Genomic DNA, 17,597 nt, shown 5'->3' on the forward strand with positions numbered 1-17,597 from the left:
AAGCATTTTTTTTTAGTAGGTTTCCTTTAAGAAAATCAGACTTTGTTGCAGTCATGAGATTACAGGTTTCCCCAAAAGAACTTTGAGTGCATCGTATCCCAGTTGTATTTTCAAAGCCCTTTTAATGCCAGCCAATGGCTTATGTTACTCCCGCTCAGAGAGAGAGGTGTGTGGAGGCTCCAAGCTGGGGGTGGTTCTCAGCATCCTCTGCAGTGACCCACATTCCATGTGCAAGAGCACTAGAGGCACGGCAGTGTGTGCGCACATGGGGTGGGCACTTCCTTGGAGAGAGTCACACAGTGCAAATATCATCAGGGTTGATCCCCCAGCCTCCGAGTACGGAGAGGTTAGATAAACTAGCCTGGATATACTACATGGCTTGGTGAAGGCAGCGGGTGAGCGAAGACAAGGCTTAGACTTCTCCACTCATGACCTCATGCCCAACACCTTTGCTTTGCACAACAACAAAGACATAGGTGTATAAAACAGGTGAGCAAACCAAATGTTTACTGCATAACATTCACAAATACGATTCTTTTTAAATATATTGATATACACTAAGTCGATTACCTATTAAACATGAAAGCAAATTTGCATCCAACGAGATGAATATACTTACTTATTTTTGCCTAAAAGGTTGAAGCTGGACTGAGCATTTGATGCTGGGAGACACAGGGTCAGTGCTTTCCAGAGCTGATTGATATTTGGACTTCATAGGCAGCAATGCTGTGAATGATGCTCCGCTTAAATACATAGCAGAGTGGCAGCATTTCGGCATTTAGGACCATTTCAAAAGTGGTTGATCATTCTGTCTGAATTCCACGCCAAAACGCAAAGAGCATTTTCAAACCTTGTATTCTAACACAGTCCAATCCGAAGACAACCCTGATGTCTACACGTGCCCTGAGTTGTATAGGAAAGCTCTCTTGCTTTTCCAGTAACCAAACCATTTTGTCCCCGTAAGAGCAGAGAACTGCCCTGCTAGGAATGACACTGTCTGTAGTTCCGCACCTGATGCCTCAAACCTGGACTGAGTTGCTTCAGGCAAGCCTTAATACCATGGATGGCATGACATGTACACGATGAAGCAAGCATGTTATGAGCTCGGAACTGCAGTGGAGTTCACATGACGTAACATGCTAAGCTTGGTTAGACACCTCGGGTTCATTATTCGTATAGTTTTCAAATGAATTTTTCAGTCATTTCATGTTCAGAAATGCTTTCCTGTTGCCAAATTGTTTACAACCTCCAAATTCAGTTTGCAATGCAGGGGTGACCCACAGCTTAAGGATCCCTGCATCAGATACAACTAGTTCTACCATCTTCTATGAGCAAAGAGTCTGCATTATTATCTGATTTTATTTTTCTAAGCCAGGTAAACTCGGTTAAATTCCTAGTGGGCAGAGCCCTGACTCATAGATAAATAGGCCTGTTTGTATAGCAAAGTTTGAGAAGCCAAACGATTTCTGCTTAAAGATTTTTTATTTCCACTTAGGAATATATAACCCAGCGGCGGTGGGGGTGGGGGTGGGGCGGTCAGCACAAATGGCAACAGTGCTCGTTAGGAAACCCTGTTCTTGTCAGATGTAGCTTATCAGCACACGGGGCTTTCTGAGTCACCTTGTCCGGGGCAGGAGTGGATGTGCAGCTGAACTCAGGCCTTGTTTGGTCTGCCTGTGGTCTCGAGCTTCCGGATCTGATGGGCCGCAAGAGCTGAAGCCTCAGAGACCCAGAACTGCCAAGTAAATGAGCTGGGAGATGCAAGGGTCAGCCACTCACGTGGGGAAATGCCTCTCTCTGGGTTTGGCTAAGGCCTGCTTATATTTTATTTTATTTATTATTTTTTTTTTTACCCTGGAGACATCAGATACACACCTCAGAGATTGGTGACGTGGCTCAGTGTGGCTCCGTGTGTAAAGACGCCTACCACCAAACTTGATGCTTCATTCCCCTGGAACCTACAAAGTAGAAGGAAAGAGCCGACTCTTGCAAGCTGTCCTCTAACCTCCATGTGCAATCTTTAGTAACACATATATACACACATGCCACATGTGTACATATAAATAAATAAATAATAAATAGCACCTCTTGTGTGTAAGGCTGAGTAGCTCTTGCCATCAACTGAAATACGGGCAGCTTTAACTCCTGCTAGGAACGCCAGGAGTTTCCAGTGTCCTAGACATCCGTTCCTGGTGATGGGATGCATGCAGAGGTATCCCCTCCTGTTTGAAATTCCTGTGGCTGAAAGTTGCTGGCTTCCCTGTGGAGAACTACACGAGGAGAGCCTCTTGCTAGGACACCGACCTCATTCCTGCCAGCTTGATTGGCAGGGCTTTGGTAACGGCACCTGTCCTGCTCTGCAGCGTTAGAAAGTTCTGCTTTGATTGGAAGCTGTCAGAGTGGTCAGTCAGCCCAGATCCTGATTCCAAGGTTCCTTTGCAGGACTGGCTTCTTCAACATGCATTCTAAGTTTCCCCAGTTAAAAAATACACACACACACACACACACACACACACACACACACACACCCAGCTCTCTGTGAAGCACCAAACTCTAACCCAACTGATAGGCTGGAAACTGGGTTTGTTTTAAGTAACATATGAGATGCACCTGGTGTAATACATGTTAACACACTCAGTGCCTAGAGCAAACTGGCAAGCATGGCCTCGGCTCCTGCCAGTAACTTGTCAAACACCAACATAGGGCTCCTTCTAAACTCTCAGAAGAAGGTCCAAGACACGGCACTCCGTGTAGTCCTCAGATTCTACCAGGGCAAGGGCTGGATCTCAGCCAACGTAGAACATAACCTCCGAGTTAGAAGAGAATTCCGTAGTGCTGGGCAGGGGCCTCGGGTGTCAAGATGCTCAATACGAATGTGGCAAGTTTGTGTGTCGTGTCACACTTAAGAATGAGAGCGAGGATAAAGGCGAAATTTACTTCCTTCAGGAGGTCTGCTCCCTAGTAAGCGAGTGGCATTGCTAGAGCCATATAAACCGCTGCCCCGTCAGTGATAAACAGAGAGGCACTGTTCTATCCGGCCTAGGATCGAGTGATCCAAATTCCAGACGCCAAAAGGCAGGCAGGCCTTGCAGAGCAATTCACAGCTCTTTTCGGAGGGCGCATAGACTGGTCCCATGGAGGCAGGAAGCTGGGGAGGGGTGGTATAACACCCTCAGGACGTTACCAGGCACTGTGATGCTGCAGGCACCGTCAGATGCTTTTGCCAGGTATCCTGACAACTTTATGAGATTGGAACCACCATTTTCCCATTTCATAGACAAAGACAGATTCCATGGTTTACAGGAGACAGTCTGGGATGATTCACAGTCTGGTCCAATGTTTGTGACCCTGGGACTACTAAGTCTTGGCTTCCCACTTATGGGACCTGGAGGGAAGCCCCTAATATATATATATATACACACACACACACACACACACGTGTGTGTGTGTGTGTGTGTGTGTGTGTGTGTGTATCATGAAGCTATAACTCAGATGAAGTAAATGTGTATATATACAGCCCTTGGAGCCAGGCCCACATAGTGTAAGAACTATTTATATTCTCATCGTAGTTATTTGTTTTGAACCTCGTTTAGCTTGATGGTGGGTGCGAGTTCCTTATTATATGACTCCCTAGAAGCAGTTGAGTTAAATTTCTTTACATTCTTTATGTAAAGAATCCCGCTTTAGCAGGGGATCACGAGAGCACAGCTAGGCTGGAAACAGTTTTGATCCACAGAGCATCTCTTAAATGGAGGACAGTTGCTACTCAGGCTAGTAGTGAGAATTCATGGAAGAATAAGACTGTGTGACCTGAGTATAAACAGTTGCATTTTTGCTAAGACTAGCCACATATTTAGAGGCATTTGGCAGTCAGAAGTAATTCTAGCCCTTTATCAATACACAGACGGAGGATTGTTGAGCCTTTTGCTAAATCTGGCTCTGAGGCACTTCTGTCTTTAGATCCAGGCAATTGCTTCATCATGCACCCAGGCTGTTCTGATATTTTGGTACCGAGCGCACTGCTGTCCATTCATAGGATGCCAGCTGCACGTCTGTATCGTCCTTTAGGAACTTGGCCGTGGACCATATTAAGTTACCATCTAAACCAACTAGATCAACAGGCACTTTAAAGGAAACAAACACCAGACCCATCGCACCGGTGGGCAGACAAGATCCTGCCTTTCTGGTGAGACAGAAGCTCCACTTCATGGTGGTTTTATGACTACATGGTCAGTTTAGCACAGCTTCATCAAGTCTTCCTACTGGAGAGCTAAAGTTTATGATAGCTGTAATGATAGATATTAACTGGATATGAAGATGTCTCTAGATAAATAAAGAAAAGCAGCAGAGAACAGGACCAAAGAGCATCAGTGAATACCGCTCCCTCTTGCCCTGAGAGATCACCATGAAAAACTACCTAATTAATGAAAAGAAATGCTTATAGAATCTTTTTTTTTTTAAAGAAAAACAGTTTTCAATTTGTCTTTGGAAATTACACATAGATGTCCGTGTGTTAGATCTTCTCATGAGCACATTTGACATACAAGCTTTGTACATATTTGTCCATAAAGAGTAAGAACGGAGCTCTAATTGTCATTTGAAGGGCCAAGGTCTTGCCCCTCCCTATGTACACTCAGCCCTCCGTGCATAGCGAATGAGTTTCTAAGATATTAACATGTCCCAAATTTAGCATTAATGTTCTTGAAAGCACTTCTTTTCCCCATAAAGATCTAACTAAATATTAGAAGTTTTGACCTTTTTAGTGTTTTTAAGAAGTGTTTGATGGTCTGATTGTTTTCAACAAAAGAGGTCTGTTCTCAAATGCGCTGTAGGGAGAGAATTCCTCAGCTCTGAGAGAGATGAAAACCCTCTCTCAAGTCTGCCAGAGTGGAGATCAAGGGCATCCCAGCCTGTCTCTGAAGGATGATTCCTGTCCATGAAAGGAAACTGGGTGGCGGTGGGCATGTTGAAACCCAATGGGCCTGGCTCTAGAACTTGACATTTTATTCATGGCTGTCTGCAGGGCGGCTGTCTTGCCTTGTGACTGTTTGATTATGTGTCCTCTTTGAGGATCTGCTAGCTCTCCCAAGGCCAACCAGGCTCTCCTGTGGGATTTGATATCATATGACCCATTTTCCTGCCAGGCCTGTTCCTTCACCTATTCTGCTAGACCCATCTGGATCTTTGTTGGCAGCATTACCCAACGCTGTCTGTAGAAGACTGTGTTCCATGCCCAGCAGCCAAGTCAGGGGCTTCCCAAGGAAAAGACCTACTCTGCTCTGGCCACACTCACAGATCCTTAGGGGCCTTTTAATAAAACATCAGCTCCCCAGATCTCAGAACTGTTGAGTCTTCTCAGCAAGTAGGTCAAGTGAGGGCAGGGGCAGGAAGTCAGGGCTGAAGCCAGGGAAAAGGGTAGGGCCCGGGGCTGTGTTTGAACAGGTAGGTCTACCCCCATCTGGGCTCCTTCTATCTCTAGGCACAAATTACCTCACTCTGTGCTTCTTCCTTCCATTTCTTCCTCTTTCTTTTTCATTTTCAGTTAAACTTGTAGTGGTATTCAGGCCTAGTGCCATTTCATAATGAGGTTTAGAAAACAGGGCACAGAGACTATAATAGATACTGTCCAATTTAAAGGAAACAAACCCTCGATTTTTTTCTGAAAGATAAACTATACAATGCCTGAACCTTGGAAAAGTAATTATTTCATGACAACACACAATATAGTAGAAAGAAGGAAGGAAGGAAAGAAGGAAGAAGGGAAGGAGGGCAGGGAGAGAGGAAAAAAGAAAGAAAAAAAAGGAGGTGGAAAAGCCTACAGTAAGCATCCATAATGCCTGCCTGTGGCGTATAGTGACTGAGGTATAGTTTTCTCATTAACCAACTTCAGATCTATGTTAATAAACAAGAGAAGTTTTGAAAGTGTGCAGGATTGTATGTAAGGTGTTATGTACAACTGCCAACGTATTCTATAGCGGTCTTCATTCGTTCACCTACAACTCCTCTTTTGAGTAACAAGGACTTAAAACTGATCACTATACATAAACACTAATATGTGTGATGGGCTGTCCTATCAAGTCCTGCAAACTTCTTTCACATCTCTTATATATTTACAGATCATGCATGTTTTGTTTTAACCGACGCCTTTAAATGATTACAGCTTTATATACTCCTAGTACTTCCCACAGGGAAATTGTGTGGGTGATTTAGGTGTGATTATTTAGAGGCTTTTCATCGTTTATGACTAATGCTAACCATTAGACCCTCTTCCTTGTGTATGAATACATAGCTTCTACATAGAATGTGCCCTAGAGTTTCAGAAGCTAGTGTGCTCCTTTTTACCGTCATTCAGAATAGCATCTTATATGGAGGAAGAAGGAGACCCATCCTCTTGGAGCATTAGTAGTCAGCGAGTCTAATTTTTTATATTTTCCATGTCTGCCTTCCTCATGTACACTACTGTGTGTTGGGGATAGAAGGGAAGAGAGATCAGCAAATTTCAGTCAAAGAATTTGGTTCATTTGACTGAAAGCTGTTTTTTTTTCCCCCAAGGCTATCTGTCTCAGATCATCCTAATAGACCTGCGAACTAATAATTCGTCCAAACTCCTCCAGGCAAAGGTTCTTCATTCCATCATCATTTGTAGTTTCCTCTCTGTCCAATGAACCAGAAGCTAGCCTGCAAGGCATCTCTTTTTTAATCTGTGTTATGATTTTATCATTGTATGTGAGTTGATCTATTTTTCAAAATTAGTGTGTGGTCTTAAGAACCATGATATTATTCTACTTTCTGGTGTCTTCTGAGGTGGGTGGCACAGATGGGAGGCAGCTACAGGGCCATTGGAACAGCACTTTAAAAAGCATACAATAGTTCATATTTCAAATAAAATAGTATAAGATTTCAAACACACAGGTTAAATAAAACAGAGGCTACTCTTTTAGAAAGGGGGCCAAGCAGGAAGGGGACCTCTGAATCCCTCCCACCTACAGAAGGCCCTGGGTTTCCATGGCCTCCTATTTCCACTGAATGAGAGAGGCATTTGGAGATAGAATCAGTGGCCCAGCCTCTTGATGAGAAAGGAAGAATCTGTTTTCATGGCTTTGGCTCTTTGGTATCACAGAGGTGTGTGTATGAGAAACTGTAAATTGTTGGTAATGAGTCTTGAACAGAGCAGGACATCTGGGAGGCAGCAGGTTGAATTATCTGGAAGCCAACACTCAAATGGAGTTGGGTGTGTGCGTGTGTGTGTGTGTGTGTGTGTGTGTGTGTGTGTGTGGTTGTTGGAGATGAACACACTTGATGAAAGGGAGAGAGGACTAAACAGAGAAAAAGTCAAGCTGCCAAGCAGGCTCCTCTAAGGCTTGTTCGATGGGATTTCATGGCCCAGTACAACGTCTGTACTGGATTAGCTGGCTCTTCTGATGTCATTGCCATTGGTCACTGTGTAAGGGCCACGTGAGGAGGCTAGTTCTCGACTGCTTTCTGTAACTTTCTTCAGCTGAGGCAAATTTTGAAAGGGCTGAGAGTAGGAGGCTGGCTGCCCAGTATTAGAGTAACAAGTCCTTTCCCTTGAAGAAAGATCCAAAAGGTAGACTGCCATGTCCACAGCATGTGGCTTCTTGGAATTCTGGTACCCACAAGAGAGTGGAGAGTGGTGACAGCATCTGATGGGCAAGTCCATACTTGTGGAGACGGAAGATGGGGGTTCCCAGTGCCGTGCTACTGAGATTCTGGCGGCTCGCTAGATGTTTTGACAAGTAGAACAATGTGCTTCCAGATGGAATTCTAACAGCATGGCTTCTTCCATTTCACCAAGGTTAATAGCCTTAATTGCTTTCAGGTCTAAATTTGGTACAAGAGGCAATGTGATAGATTGTGTGAGGAAAACTGGGCTCTAGATCCTGTCGCCAACTGTAGGACCATGGAACAAGCACCTTGACTCTCCTGGACCACAACCCATTAGTTGTACTTGGAGGACTTGGTGCCAAGTGGAACCCTTTAGAAACTATAAAATGGTGTGTAATCTTTCTCTCCACCACTCCATACAATCACCTGCTGAGTTATTACATTAGTGTGTTTTTAATGTGTCGGTTCTCCTAGCTCTTTAAACCAAGTAAATGAGAGATTTTGTCTTCTGCTGATTGCTTTGGCAGGCCTTCTCCAGAGAGGTACTTCAGGGCTTCTTCCACTTCAAGCAGAGTTAGGCCATTGCTCGCCATGGCAGGTTCTTGGGCCCCCATACACCAGTCCATCAAAAAAGCATCTTGGCTGATTTTCTGCCAAGTTCACCTCATTAAGATATTTTCTTATTTTATTAAGAACTCTTTGCAACTTTTACTCTTCATTGTTCACTAAGTCATAACCCTCCCAAATCCCAGACATGAGGACTTACTTAAATGTTCTTTTTATTGTGAAAGGTATTGTGCATGCAAAATTATGCATGAAATGTTGATAGATGCTCAGCTTAAGGATTCATAACAGAGCCAACATCCATGGACCAACTGCTCAAGTTATGATATTATCTTATGTTTTGCTTTTCAAATTAATGCTCAGGGTTTACTTGTATGCAGGACTTGGGTCATAACTGATGATTGACAGATCATCTGGTCTACATAAGTAGTGCATTGTCATTGACTAGGCGTGAAATCTACCAGCCAGTAACTGCGGTGCAAAAAGTCATTTGCAGTGGGAAATATAAACAGGAAGAGATTAACACAGTCACCTCTTGAAGACTTAGGAAGGTTTCCAGAGGCATGACTTCAACAGGGGTGATTTGCCTGGGAACAAGAGCATTCCAGTATGAAAAACAAGGAAATCATGAAATTTGCAGGCGAATGGATGGAACTAGAAAAGATCATCCTGAGTGAGGTAACCCAGAAACAGAAAGACAGGCATGGTATACACTCACTTATAAGCAGATATTAGCTGTATAGTATAGGATAGCCTTACTAAAATCTACAGACCTAAAGAAGCTAAACACTAAGGAGGACCCTAGCGAGGATGCTTAAATCTCATTCAGATGGCAACAGGATAGACTCCAGAAGCTGAGGAAGAGCAGAAACAGGTTAGTTTTCCATTACTGTAACAAATGCCTAGAGTCAATCAACTTAAAAAGAGGAAGTATTTGAATTGGCCCCTAGTTTATGGAGATGCCGGGCTGTGACCAGGTGGCATCAGAGCCTATGGGATTAGGGAGAACATGATGGAGGATGCCCGTTTGCCTCATGGCCTAGCGGGAAAGAGTAGGAGAGAGAGTAGGAGACCAGAGTCGCACAGTTCCTCCTGCAGGTACACCCTCAATGATTAAAACCTCCCACAGGAGCCTACCTGAATCTTCTCCCACCTCTCAGTAGAACCAAGCCGAGAAACAAACCCCAAATATATGGCCCTCTGAGGAGGGACACCGTGCCATCTCAGAACGGTCAGAGTGCCATGTTGCAGTGTTTCTGTCGCTTCATCTGCTTTCCACACTGTCTTTCTCTGGGCTGTCCCTCCTGGCTCTTGACAGTTCCTGCTCAGGCTTGGTGTCCACATTTTCCTAAATGTCCACCTTCCCACAGGAGTCCTGTCAGCTGCCCTCGCAGGGCAATGCTTCATTCACCCATTCACTGAACACTCTAGGGTCTTCCAACTCCAGCCTGCCTGCAGGTCTCTCCGCTCCTGGAGCTTGTTAAAGCCCCAATAATAGTCTCCAGAAACTTTTCAGGGTTTGGGGGAGAAGGTCCAGGGACTCAGAGGTTGAACACATTGCCACTGGGGGCTTCTAAGGCAGGTACTGTGGGGACATCAGGAAGGGAATAGACAGCTGTGAAGACCCCTGAGAAAACACTGTGATCCCAGCACTGCACCACCGTGAACCGCCTCCCCTTGTGCCAGCCTATCGCTCCCCCTGCTCCCCCAACCAATACCCACTTCCCATACACACTCAGTATGGACTCAGGGCCAGTTTCTCCTGTAGGCATCCTCGGGGGGGGGGGGGGCTTGCTGATGGGTGGAACTCCCCGAGTAGCCACACCCTCTGGGCATCCCACTGTAATCTTTGCTTGGCCTCTGTACTCTCTTTCTCTGGAAACTTCCTTGGGGAATGGTCTTCCATCCAAACCTAGCTGAGGGAAAGCGGAGCCCAAGACAATGTCTGAGGCAGGGGGCCATTCTTTCCTCTATGCCCGTCCATCACCAACCACATTTGAACAGTTTTAAGACAGGTAAACTGTGAGCCTGGATACCTCCACTCAGCTAATGAAATCCGTGCCTGGAGCTCTTCCTCCCCTGGGGACCTCCATCTGTGTGTCTACAAATGTCCTCATAGAGTCTCACACATATGCACAGCACCTTGGTCCTGCCGGCTTTGTCTGCACACACATGACTCGACATGTACATGGGTATGTAATTAAAGATTTTAAACACTTGGTTTTGATGGTCTGTTTTCCAGCTGCCTTGTTCAGAAAATTCCTGAGCTACTGTGGGTTAATGAGAGTTGCAGCAAGTGTTTTTCTGCTGGTCTTTCAGTAAAGCTCTCTCTCTCTCTCTCTCTCTCTCTCTCTCTCTCTCTCTCTCTCTCTCCCTCTTTCCTCCCTGCCTCTCTCTCCCATCTCTCCCTCCGCCCCTCCCTCCCTGCCTGCCTGCCTGCCTCTGCCCCTCCCTTGCTGGCTCTCTGAGATAGCAGCAGACAGAAAGGCTGGTGAGGCATGCTCTGGGGAAAGAGTGAGCTTGCTTGCAGGGACTGACAGCCTTTCAGCCAGCTCCTCTTGCATCCCATCCATGCAGTGTTCTTGGAGGGTGATGCAATGTGGGAGCAGGGACTGACCTGCCCCAGGAGGGTGGCTGGGAGCTCACCCAGGCCAGGATCTTGGCTTAGCCAGAGGCTGGAATCACAGGAATGCTGCAGCAGGGTCTGCTGTGAAAGTTCCCAGACCCCCATGGATTTTAGAATTTCCCAGCCTCTTCTTCACTTCAGCACACTCTCACTTCCTCCCGAGATGGCCCCAGATCTGCAGGAGACACTTGAGAGAAGCTATTTATTAGCAGACGTGAAGAGATGGAGCCTGCGCTTGGTCCTTTAGCCATGATTTATCAGTGATGATGGATTGGAAAGCAGTGTGAGTAACGCAGTTATGAATATTCCTCTAGTTACATGCTCTGTCTTGTATGCTTTTGCTCCTTTTTAATTTTAACTTTCTCAGTGAATTTCCTTTGAGAAGAGTAAAACCCCAATGTGCAAAGTATGGCTAAGAAGTTAGGAGGGTCCAGATTATGTGCGCTTTTCTTCTTACGTAATCGACATTCTGAATACATACAGCCCTATTGCAGACACACAAACTATTGGCACAGAATCTGCAAACATTATCCCGGGGATGAGAATAAGATGGGAAGTAAGAGAATCAGGATTTTGAATTGGTAGTCATTGCTATAAGGAGACTTATTTGGAGTTGTGAAAATATTTGACATTGACACCTTTTATATTCAAAGATGGAATTGAGATGTGTTCTCTTCACAGAATCATGAAAGTGAAGTGAGCCTGTGGCTTTCAGAACAGATTCTTTCTAGCTACATAGATGTCAGATTGATTTTTTTTTTTTAACTAAGGTTCATTCTCAAACCTCCACGCACTTCAGGTTTGCCTGAGACAGGCCCCTCCCTTTTGTAGCACACTGGGTCTGGGCTGCAGGATACTGGTGGGATGAGAGCTGGCCATGTAGCAAGAAGTCTCTCATCTTTCTGTATGTGCTAGAATTGGATTCAAGCACTTCAATTACCAAGTATCATGAAAACCCAAATCAGTTTGCTGCTACTGCTAAAAAGAACTGTCATCTAAAAGATCAGGAAATTTTGATTTACCTTTTTCTTTCGCATGTAAAGCGAGGTTAATTCTGTATAGGAAGAGCCACTTAAGCTTTCTAGATTAACAAATGGTATTTTACTGGAGACTTTCGCCATCATGAATCACTTGGGCATGGATGCCTTTTGTGGAGGATTTTGTTCTGTTTTATAGGCAGTTGTAATTCCCCCTTTAGAGTCCATCCCATAGCACTAACTAATCCTGCTCAACACTTGAAGCTGTTTGGATCTGGAGAGGGCTTTCTGACAGCGAGTGCCCGTCACTCACTGTTCCCTGCCTTTCTGGATACTGTCTCTCAATCGGAGGCAGAGCTCCTGCCCCTCCCACCTGCCTGCCCTTCCTGACTGTCTCCCACCCGACACTTCCCTCCAAATCCTGGAACATCACCAAAGCCCCTTCTCTAGGTGCCCTGAGAACATACCCGGCGCAGCCCTAGCCAGAAGGAGTACCGTAAGGCTACCCGCAGCTCTGCCAGTTGAGGACTGAATGAGCTCAGTTGATTCCTGAATATTAAATCAGTTCTGTGAGCAGCAGAATGAGATCAGACCTGACCCAAAGTGGTGCTAACTTTATTAATTGGCACTTACCATGTTCAAGAAGCTCCAAGCACCTGAGGAGATCAGCCTAGAGCGAAACTGAATCCCCAGGCTGGTCTGTGATTCGTGCCAGGCAAATATACCTAGGACCACACCTTCTAAAATATGTCCTTTGTTATCAAGGGGAATCTGAGAGAGAAAACACATGTTGGCAGCATCACGTGAGAGCCTCCGCACACGAAGAGGTTGTACCTCAAGGGGAAAGGCTTTGAGCGCTGGAGCTGTTTTGTTTGGGTTTCGGGTTTATATGAACTCTGGTAGACTCACACATCTGGAAGAGGTTTGGAGGGGAGGGGAGGAACCTGGAGAGAGGCACGCAGGGAAAGGGAACACTATTAAACATTTAAAAAGCAGAGTCAGACTTGAAAGAATTTTCTTACCCACCCTCCAGTCGTGCTTGTTTTTGGTTCCCCGTTAAGGCGGGTATCAATCGCAACCTTCAGGATGAGTGGAGAGGAGTTATTTTCTAACACTTTTCGATTGGGGGGCAAAGGAGAGCGGCTTCTCCAGAAATAGAAAAGTGAGGAGCGACCTTCCACATGCCTGCTAATTTTAACAGAGCCTGCATCCCTGTCTGCATCTCCTCCCCCTGCTCCATCCTTCTTGGTGCCTTGGAAGTATTTCTGGTGAAAAAGGCCTCAAGTCCCCCTGGACCCTCTCTGTCCTATTAAGGGAGAAAGATAAGCAGCCAAGGACAGGGTTTTAACTGAGGGTGGAGAGTAGCTTTATCGGTGAGTGAGGAAAAAGAGGCCAGATATGCTGATACCTGCAAACAGTCTTTGAGAGGCAGGTGACTGGCGTCAGGAAAACTGCTGAGCAATTAAAAAAAAAAAAAAAAAAAAAAAAAAAAGAAGAAGAAGAAGCAGATTGAAGGTGAGTAAGAAAAAGGCTGGGTATTCCGCAGGAGCTCTAGGTAAAGTTTTGTGAAGAGAAGGTCATACCAGATGTTTAGAAATCTTACACTTACCTGAACCTCACAGGTGGGACAAAGCTCGTTTTGGGGTCCAATGTCCTGCAGGGAAAGCTTTGCTCAGGATGGACTGCCGGCTCTCACTTTGTTTTGTGGGTTTGTTTGTCTGCCCAGCCATCTTCCTTGGCAGCAGATTCTGTTCTGTGAGTAAGGGTCCTCAGAAGGTGTGACCGGAGAGTTTCATCTCTGAAGGTCAAGGTCGCCATGGAGACCCTGCTTCTCTCATAATATATTTGATCTGGGTTCTAATTCCTGTTCACTGTCTCCACTGGCCCGTCTCATTTTTACAGTCTCCAGTACTTCTCCCCATGAGATCTGTTTCTCTTTCCTGCCACCCGCACTGCAGAGAACCCCAAGCTCCCGGTGTGTCTGGCTGCTGAGCCAATCCAGGCAGAGAATACATCTATTCTCAACCTCACCTTCCTACCTAATCCCTCAGAGAGACTCCGGGCAGGAAACACGCCTTTGATAGATTTGGAGAGTAATCACACTTAATAGCAACATACCATAGTCCTTAAAATTGCCGAGAGTAGTGGTGTGATCACCATAAAGGTATGTGTGTCAATCAGCTCAATTTAGCCACTCCTCCCTGAGAACCCATCGTAAATTGTGCCGCACACAACAACTATATATGTGTATTTGCATTTCTTAAGATTTTTCATTATTGGACTTGTAAGAAGGGGAATATGGCTGAAGAAGTTTTCCCAACTAGAGGAAGAAGTTACATTTTTCCTAGATATTTTCTTCCTCGTAGACATGCCCAACCTTTTGACGTGGCGGCACAACGCTGTCATCCAAAAGGGTCACACTCAAGAAATGTGCAATAAAGCTACAAAAAAAAAAAAAAAAAAAAAAAAAAGACTTTGAGAACATGATGTTTTTAAAGAGGTTTGTGGTTTTTGCGCTCACAGCTGTCCTTGGCCACACGCAGCCCAGGGGTCGCAGGCTGGACGTTCCCACTGTAAGCCAGTGGGAGAGCTGCCCTCAGGGAACAGCCGAATTGTACAATTTAGCTGCTGTATACTTACTGCCTCCGCTTGAGCTGCTAAGCGTCTAAGCTGCTTGGTGTCTCCAGGCTCCTGATGCTCCTGTCGGCGGGTTACGTGTGTGGCTTATCGCATGTGCTAGCTTTCCAGCACTGAAACAAATACCTGAGTGGATCCAGCTAGAGAGAGACAAAATTCACTTTGACTCACAGGTCTGGGAGCTATCGGCCTCACTACTTTGGGCTTAAAGCAAAGGGTCCCATCATGGAGAGGAATGTGTGGTAGAGGAAGCCATTTACTTCATGACCCAAAAGTGAAGGAAAAAAGAGAGATCAGAGTCCTACAGGGCCTTCAAGGTCCTGTCCTCAGGGACCTAAAACCTAATAGGTTCTCTCAAAGATTCCATTGCCCTCAGCTGTACCATGCTGGTACTTGGAGCGAGCCTTTGACACGCGGCTCTTTGAGGCGCCTTCCAGGTCCAGAGGTCAGTATTTCATGAGGGTTTGGAAGAAGTAAGTGACATAGCTGGTGGGGCTGAGCTCTGTGCCCCATCACGTCTCTCTGTCGGTGTTCTCGTCAGTGATGGCCCAGATCTTAAGTGACTGGAGGCCTGGGAAGTCAGTGTGTGACAATGAGCAGAGTGAGGGAGTGGCGGTCAAGTCCAGGCGTTTGGTCTCAGCTCTGCTAGTAATCGCTTGTGTGATGGTTTAAAAACAGCAGCAGCAGCAGCAGCAGCAGCAGCAGCAGCAGCAGCAACACCTCAAAACTGTGGCCCCTGAGTGCTCTAACTACTGACATTCCGAAATGCTTCTTCCTAAGGAATTCATCTATTAGCTCCTCTCTCGGCCCCAACTCCACCTGCACAGCACTTGCTCTTTCCCCAGCTAATCTCTTTCTGCTTTTCTCCTGTGAGCCTCCTTTAACCCGGTAAGCCTGGTTCAAGATAGTCCATTGCAATGCTCGGCACCTGTGCCTCTCCATCGTCCACATCTCTAGGGAGATGTTGCCGTCCATCTCAGTATCCTATAGAGCCTCTGGGAACAACACTTGTCCCTGAACTTTGCATTCGGCATTTAGATGAGGGTCCTGCTGGCTGGCTGGCGCGAGGAGGAGAGGAGAAATGGCTGAGGAGGCCTTGCTTTGCCTCGGTGGCAGGTCTTGGGGGACAGACAATGAAGCAGTGTACAAACCCCAGATAAAGAGAATGAAGGATTGTCTACAGGTGTGAATTAGTGTACAGATAAATCCTTCTAGCCTCAATATTTTGCTTAATACATCCAATTCTAAGATTAGAACATGCTCTGGAACAGAATAGCATTCTTTTTGTTACTGCCCTTGCAGTATTTCCAATTTTCTGGTATAGATGAAGGGTAGATTCTATGGGCCAGAATTTCTGATATTGGTGTCTCTGGAATCCAAACAACTTTCATTCCAAAGTGACAGATCAAACTTGAAAGCAGTGCCTCTGAGAGGAGCTTTCTACCACTTCATCTTACACAAGTATAGGAGAACAATTCCAGATTCTGCCCTGAGAGGATGGAGAAGTGAAATTGGTTCCTAGATAAGAGAGAGGGGAGAATGAAAAGATGGCTCAGTAGTTATCCCAGAGGAATCTCATGACCTTTCCTAACTTCTGCAAGTACCAGGCACGCACCCTGTATGTAGGCATACATGCTGGCAAATCATCCATATACACACATAAAATTAAGCTAAGACAGAAAATCAAAATTTAGAAAGAGAGAAAGACAGCAACAGGTCCAGGGTACTACACATGTTCCGTGCCTTATGTCACTGAATTCTCATCCTGGAGGAGTAGCCCAATCGAGGAGCTAAGATTCTTGAGTCTGACAAACACAGGTCTAGATTCTGAGCTCACTGAATCTTTGCTGCAGTCAGGCGCTCCCTCAAGTCTCCTGTTAGTGTTTGTTTCTGCCTGGGACTGTCCGACACTAAGGGGAGTGACACCTGATTGTCCACCCTCTTTGAGCCCATCCTTGGGGGCGGGAGAGATCAAAGTAGGTAGGGAGCTCAGGTTTATGGTGAAATGGACTCATCACACACTGTAAAAATCTATTTTTCCTGTGGGGAATTTTCTTTTAAGACGAAACAAAATCAAAAACCAAAACATTTTTATTCAGAGCCCCACGACGGTCCAGGAGTGCTATGGAGCCCTGTACAGTGCACACATGTGTGCTTTCATAGTGGACTGCTCAGTACGGACACAGATGTTCATGTCTGTCTACAGGCCGGCCTACAGCAGCTGCCTCTGCCAGCAGGGCAGGCGTTGCATAGACCAGCAGGCTGTAGAGGCTCGTTTTTCACTTTCTTTTGACCCTGGATATCTCCACAAATGGTGCACCTGCCGTATCTGGGGGCCGGGCTGAAGGTGTGGAAAAAGACACACTTCGTGGTGGCTACCAAGCCTGCAAGGCCTTTCTCCGCATATCGGTACTCCAGAGGGACGCGGAGGAATCCCACAAAGCCACGAATCCAAGATGTCAGCTCATCAATAGGTAGGGTCTCTGCTTAGGTAATAAGCTCAGTAGCTCAGACTGTCATTTGCACATTCTCTTCAGCTGAACACCAACGTTCCCTACCAGACAGTCCCTGGATACTGAGAAAGGACACTGGAGAATGGGGGATGGGGAGGGAGCCGGGCTGATGGCTCTTGCCCTACCTGGCATTTGTGTAAGCGCCTTCCCTCTCATTAGTGCACTGGTGTGAAAATTAACTGTGTGGCACTTGGAAAAGTGTTGGGGGTCAATCTGGACAGAGAGGCAGGGAAAAACTGCAGCCAGCATTTAGCTTTTGGCAGCAGCAGCAACTTCAATAGAAATTTTCATTTCTGTCGCATCATGATTAAAACTCCCAGGATCTTAATACAAATCTGGTCAATCATTTGAGATTAAAATCTAGGCCTATGGCTCAGATGCAGGCTGGGAGGCAGATGTAGAGTGTAAGGGCCCTAAGTGAGCACCGTGTTATGGGCATTTGGTAAGGGTCCTGGGATTGGAAAGTCAATCTAGGAAAAGAACGACTAAGACAGGAGCTGATTCTGCCACGGGCAGTTAGCCACAAAGCATTTCTTAGTATCGATCGAGGCATATTTTTAGCAGAACATTCTCAGAGCATGCAGAAGTAGAGAACACATTCTCTTTGAATAGAGGGTCTGGAAGGATGAGGCAGGGGGTTGACTGGGAAGGAAT

The 17,597-nt window shown here is 45.9% G+C and overlaps 1 protein-coding gene across 2 annotated transcripts in view; it reads left to right on the forward strand.

Moving 5' to 3' along the window:
- Kif26b (kinesin family member 26B) overlaps window positions 1-17,597 on the forward strand; it is a 402,550-nt gene that overhangs the window by 257,613 nt on the left and 127,340 nt on the right. Inside the window, exon 1 of one of the 2 annotated variants that reach the window (XM_060364771.1) lies at window positions 10,603-11,099. The exons of the other annotated variant lie outside the window; for it this stretch is intronic. Coding sequence (XP_060220754.1) covers window positions 11,080-11,099 — 20 coding nt within the window. The 5' untranslated portion in view covers window positions 10,603-11,079. Of the gene's footprint in view, window positions 1-10,602; window positions 11,100-17,597 lie in introns of those variants that run through there. 2 annotated transcript variants of the gene reach the window in all.

Source organism: Meriones unguiculatus, chromosome 11, assembly GCF_030254825.1.
Source record: "Meriones unguiculatus strain TT.TT164.6M chromosome 11, Bangor_MerUng_6.1, whole genome shotgun sequence".
Classification (NCBI taxonomy): Eukaryota; Metazoa; Chordata; class Mammalia; order Rodentia; family Muridae; genus Meriones; species Meriones unguiculatus.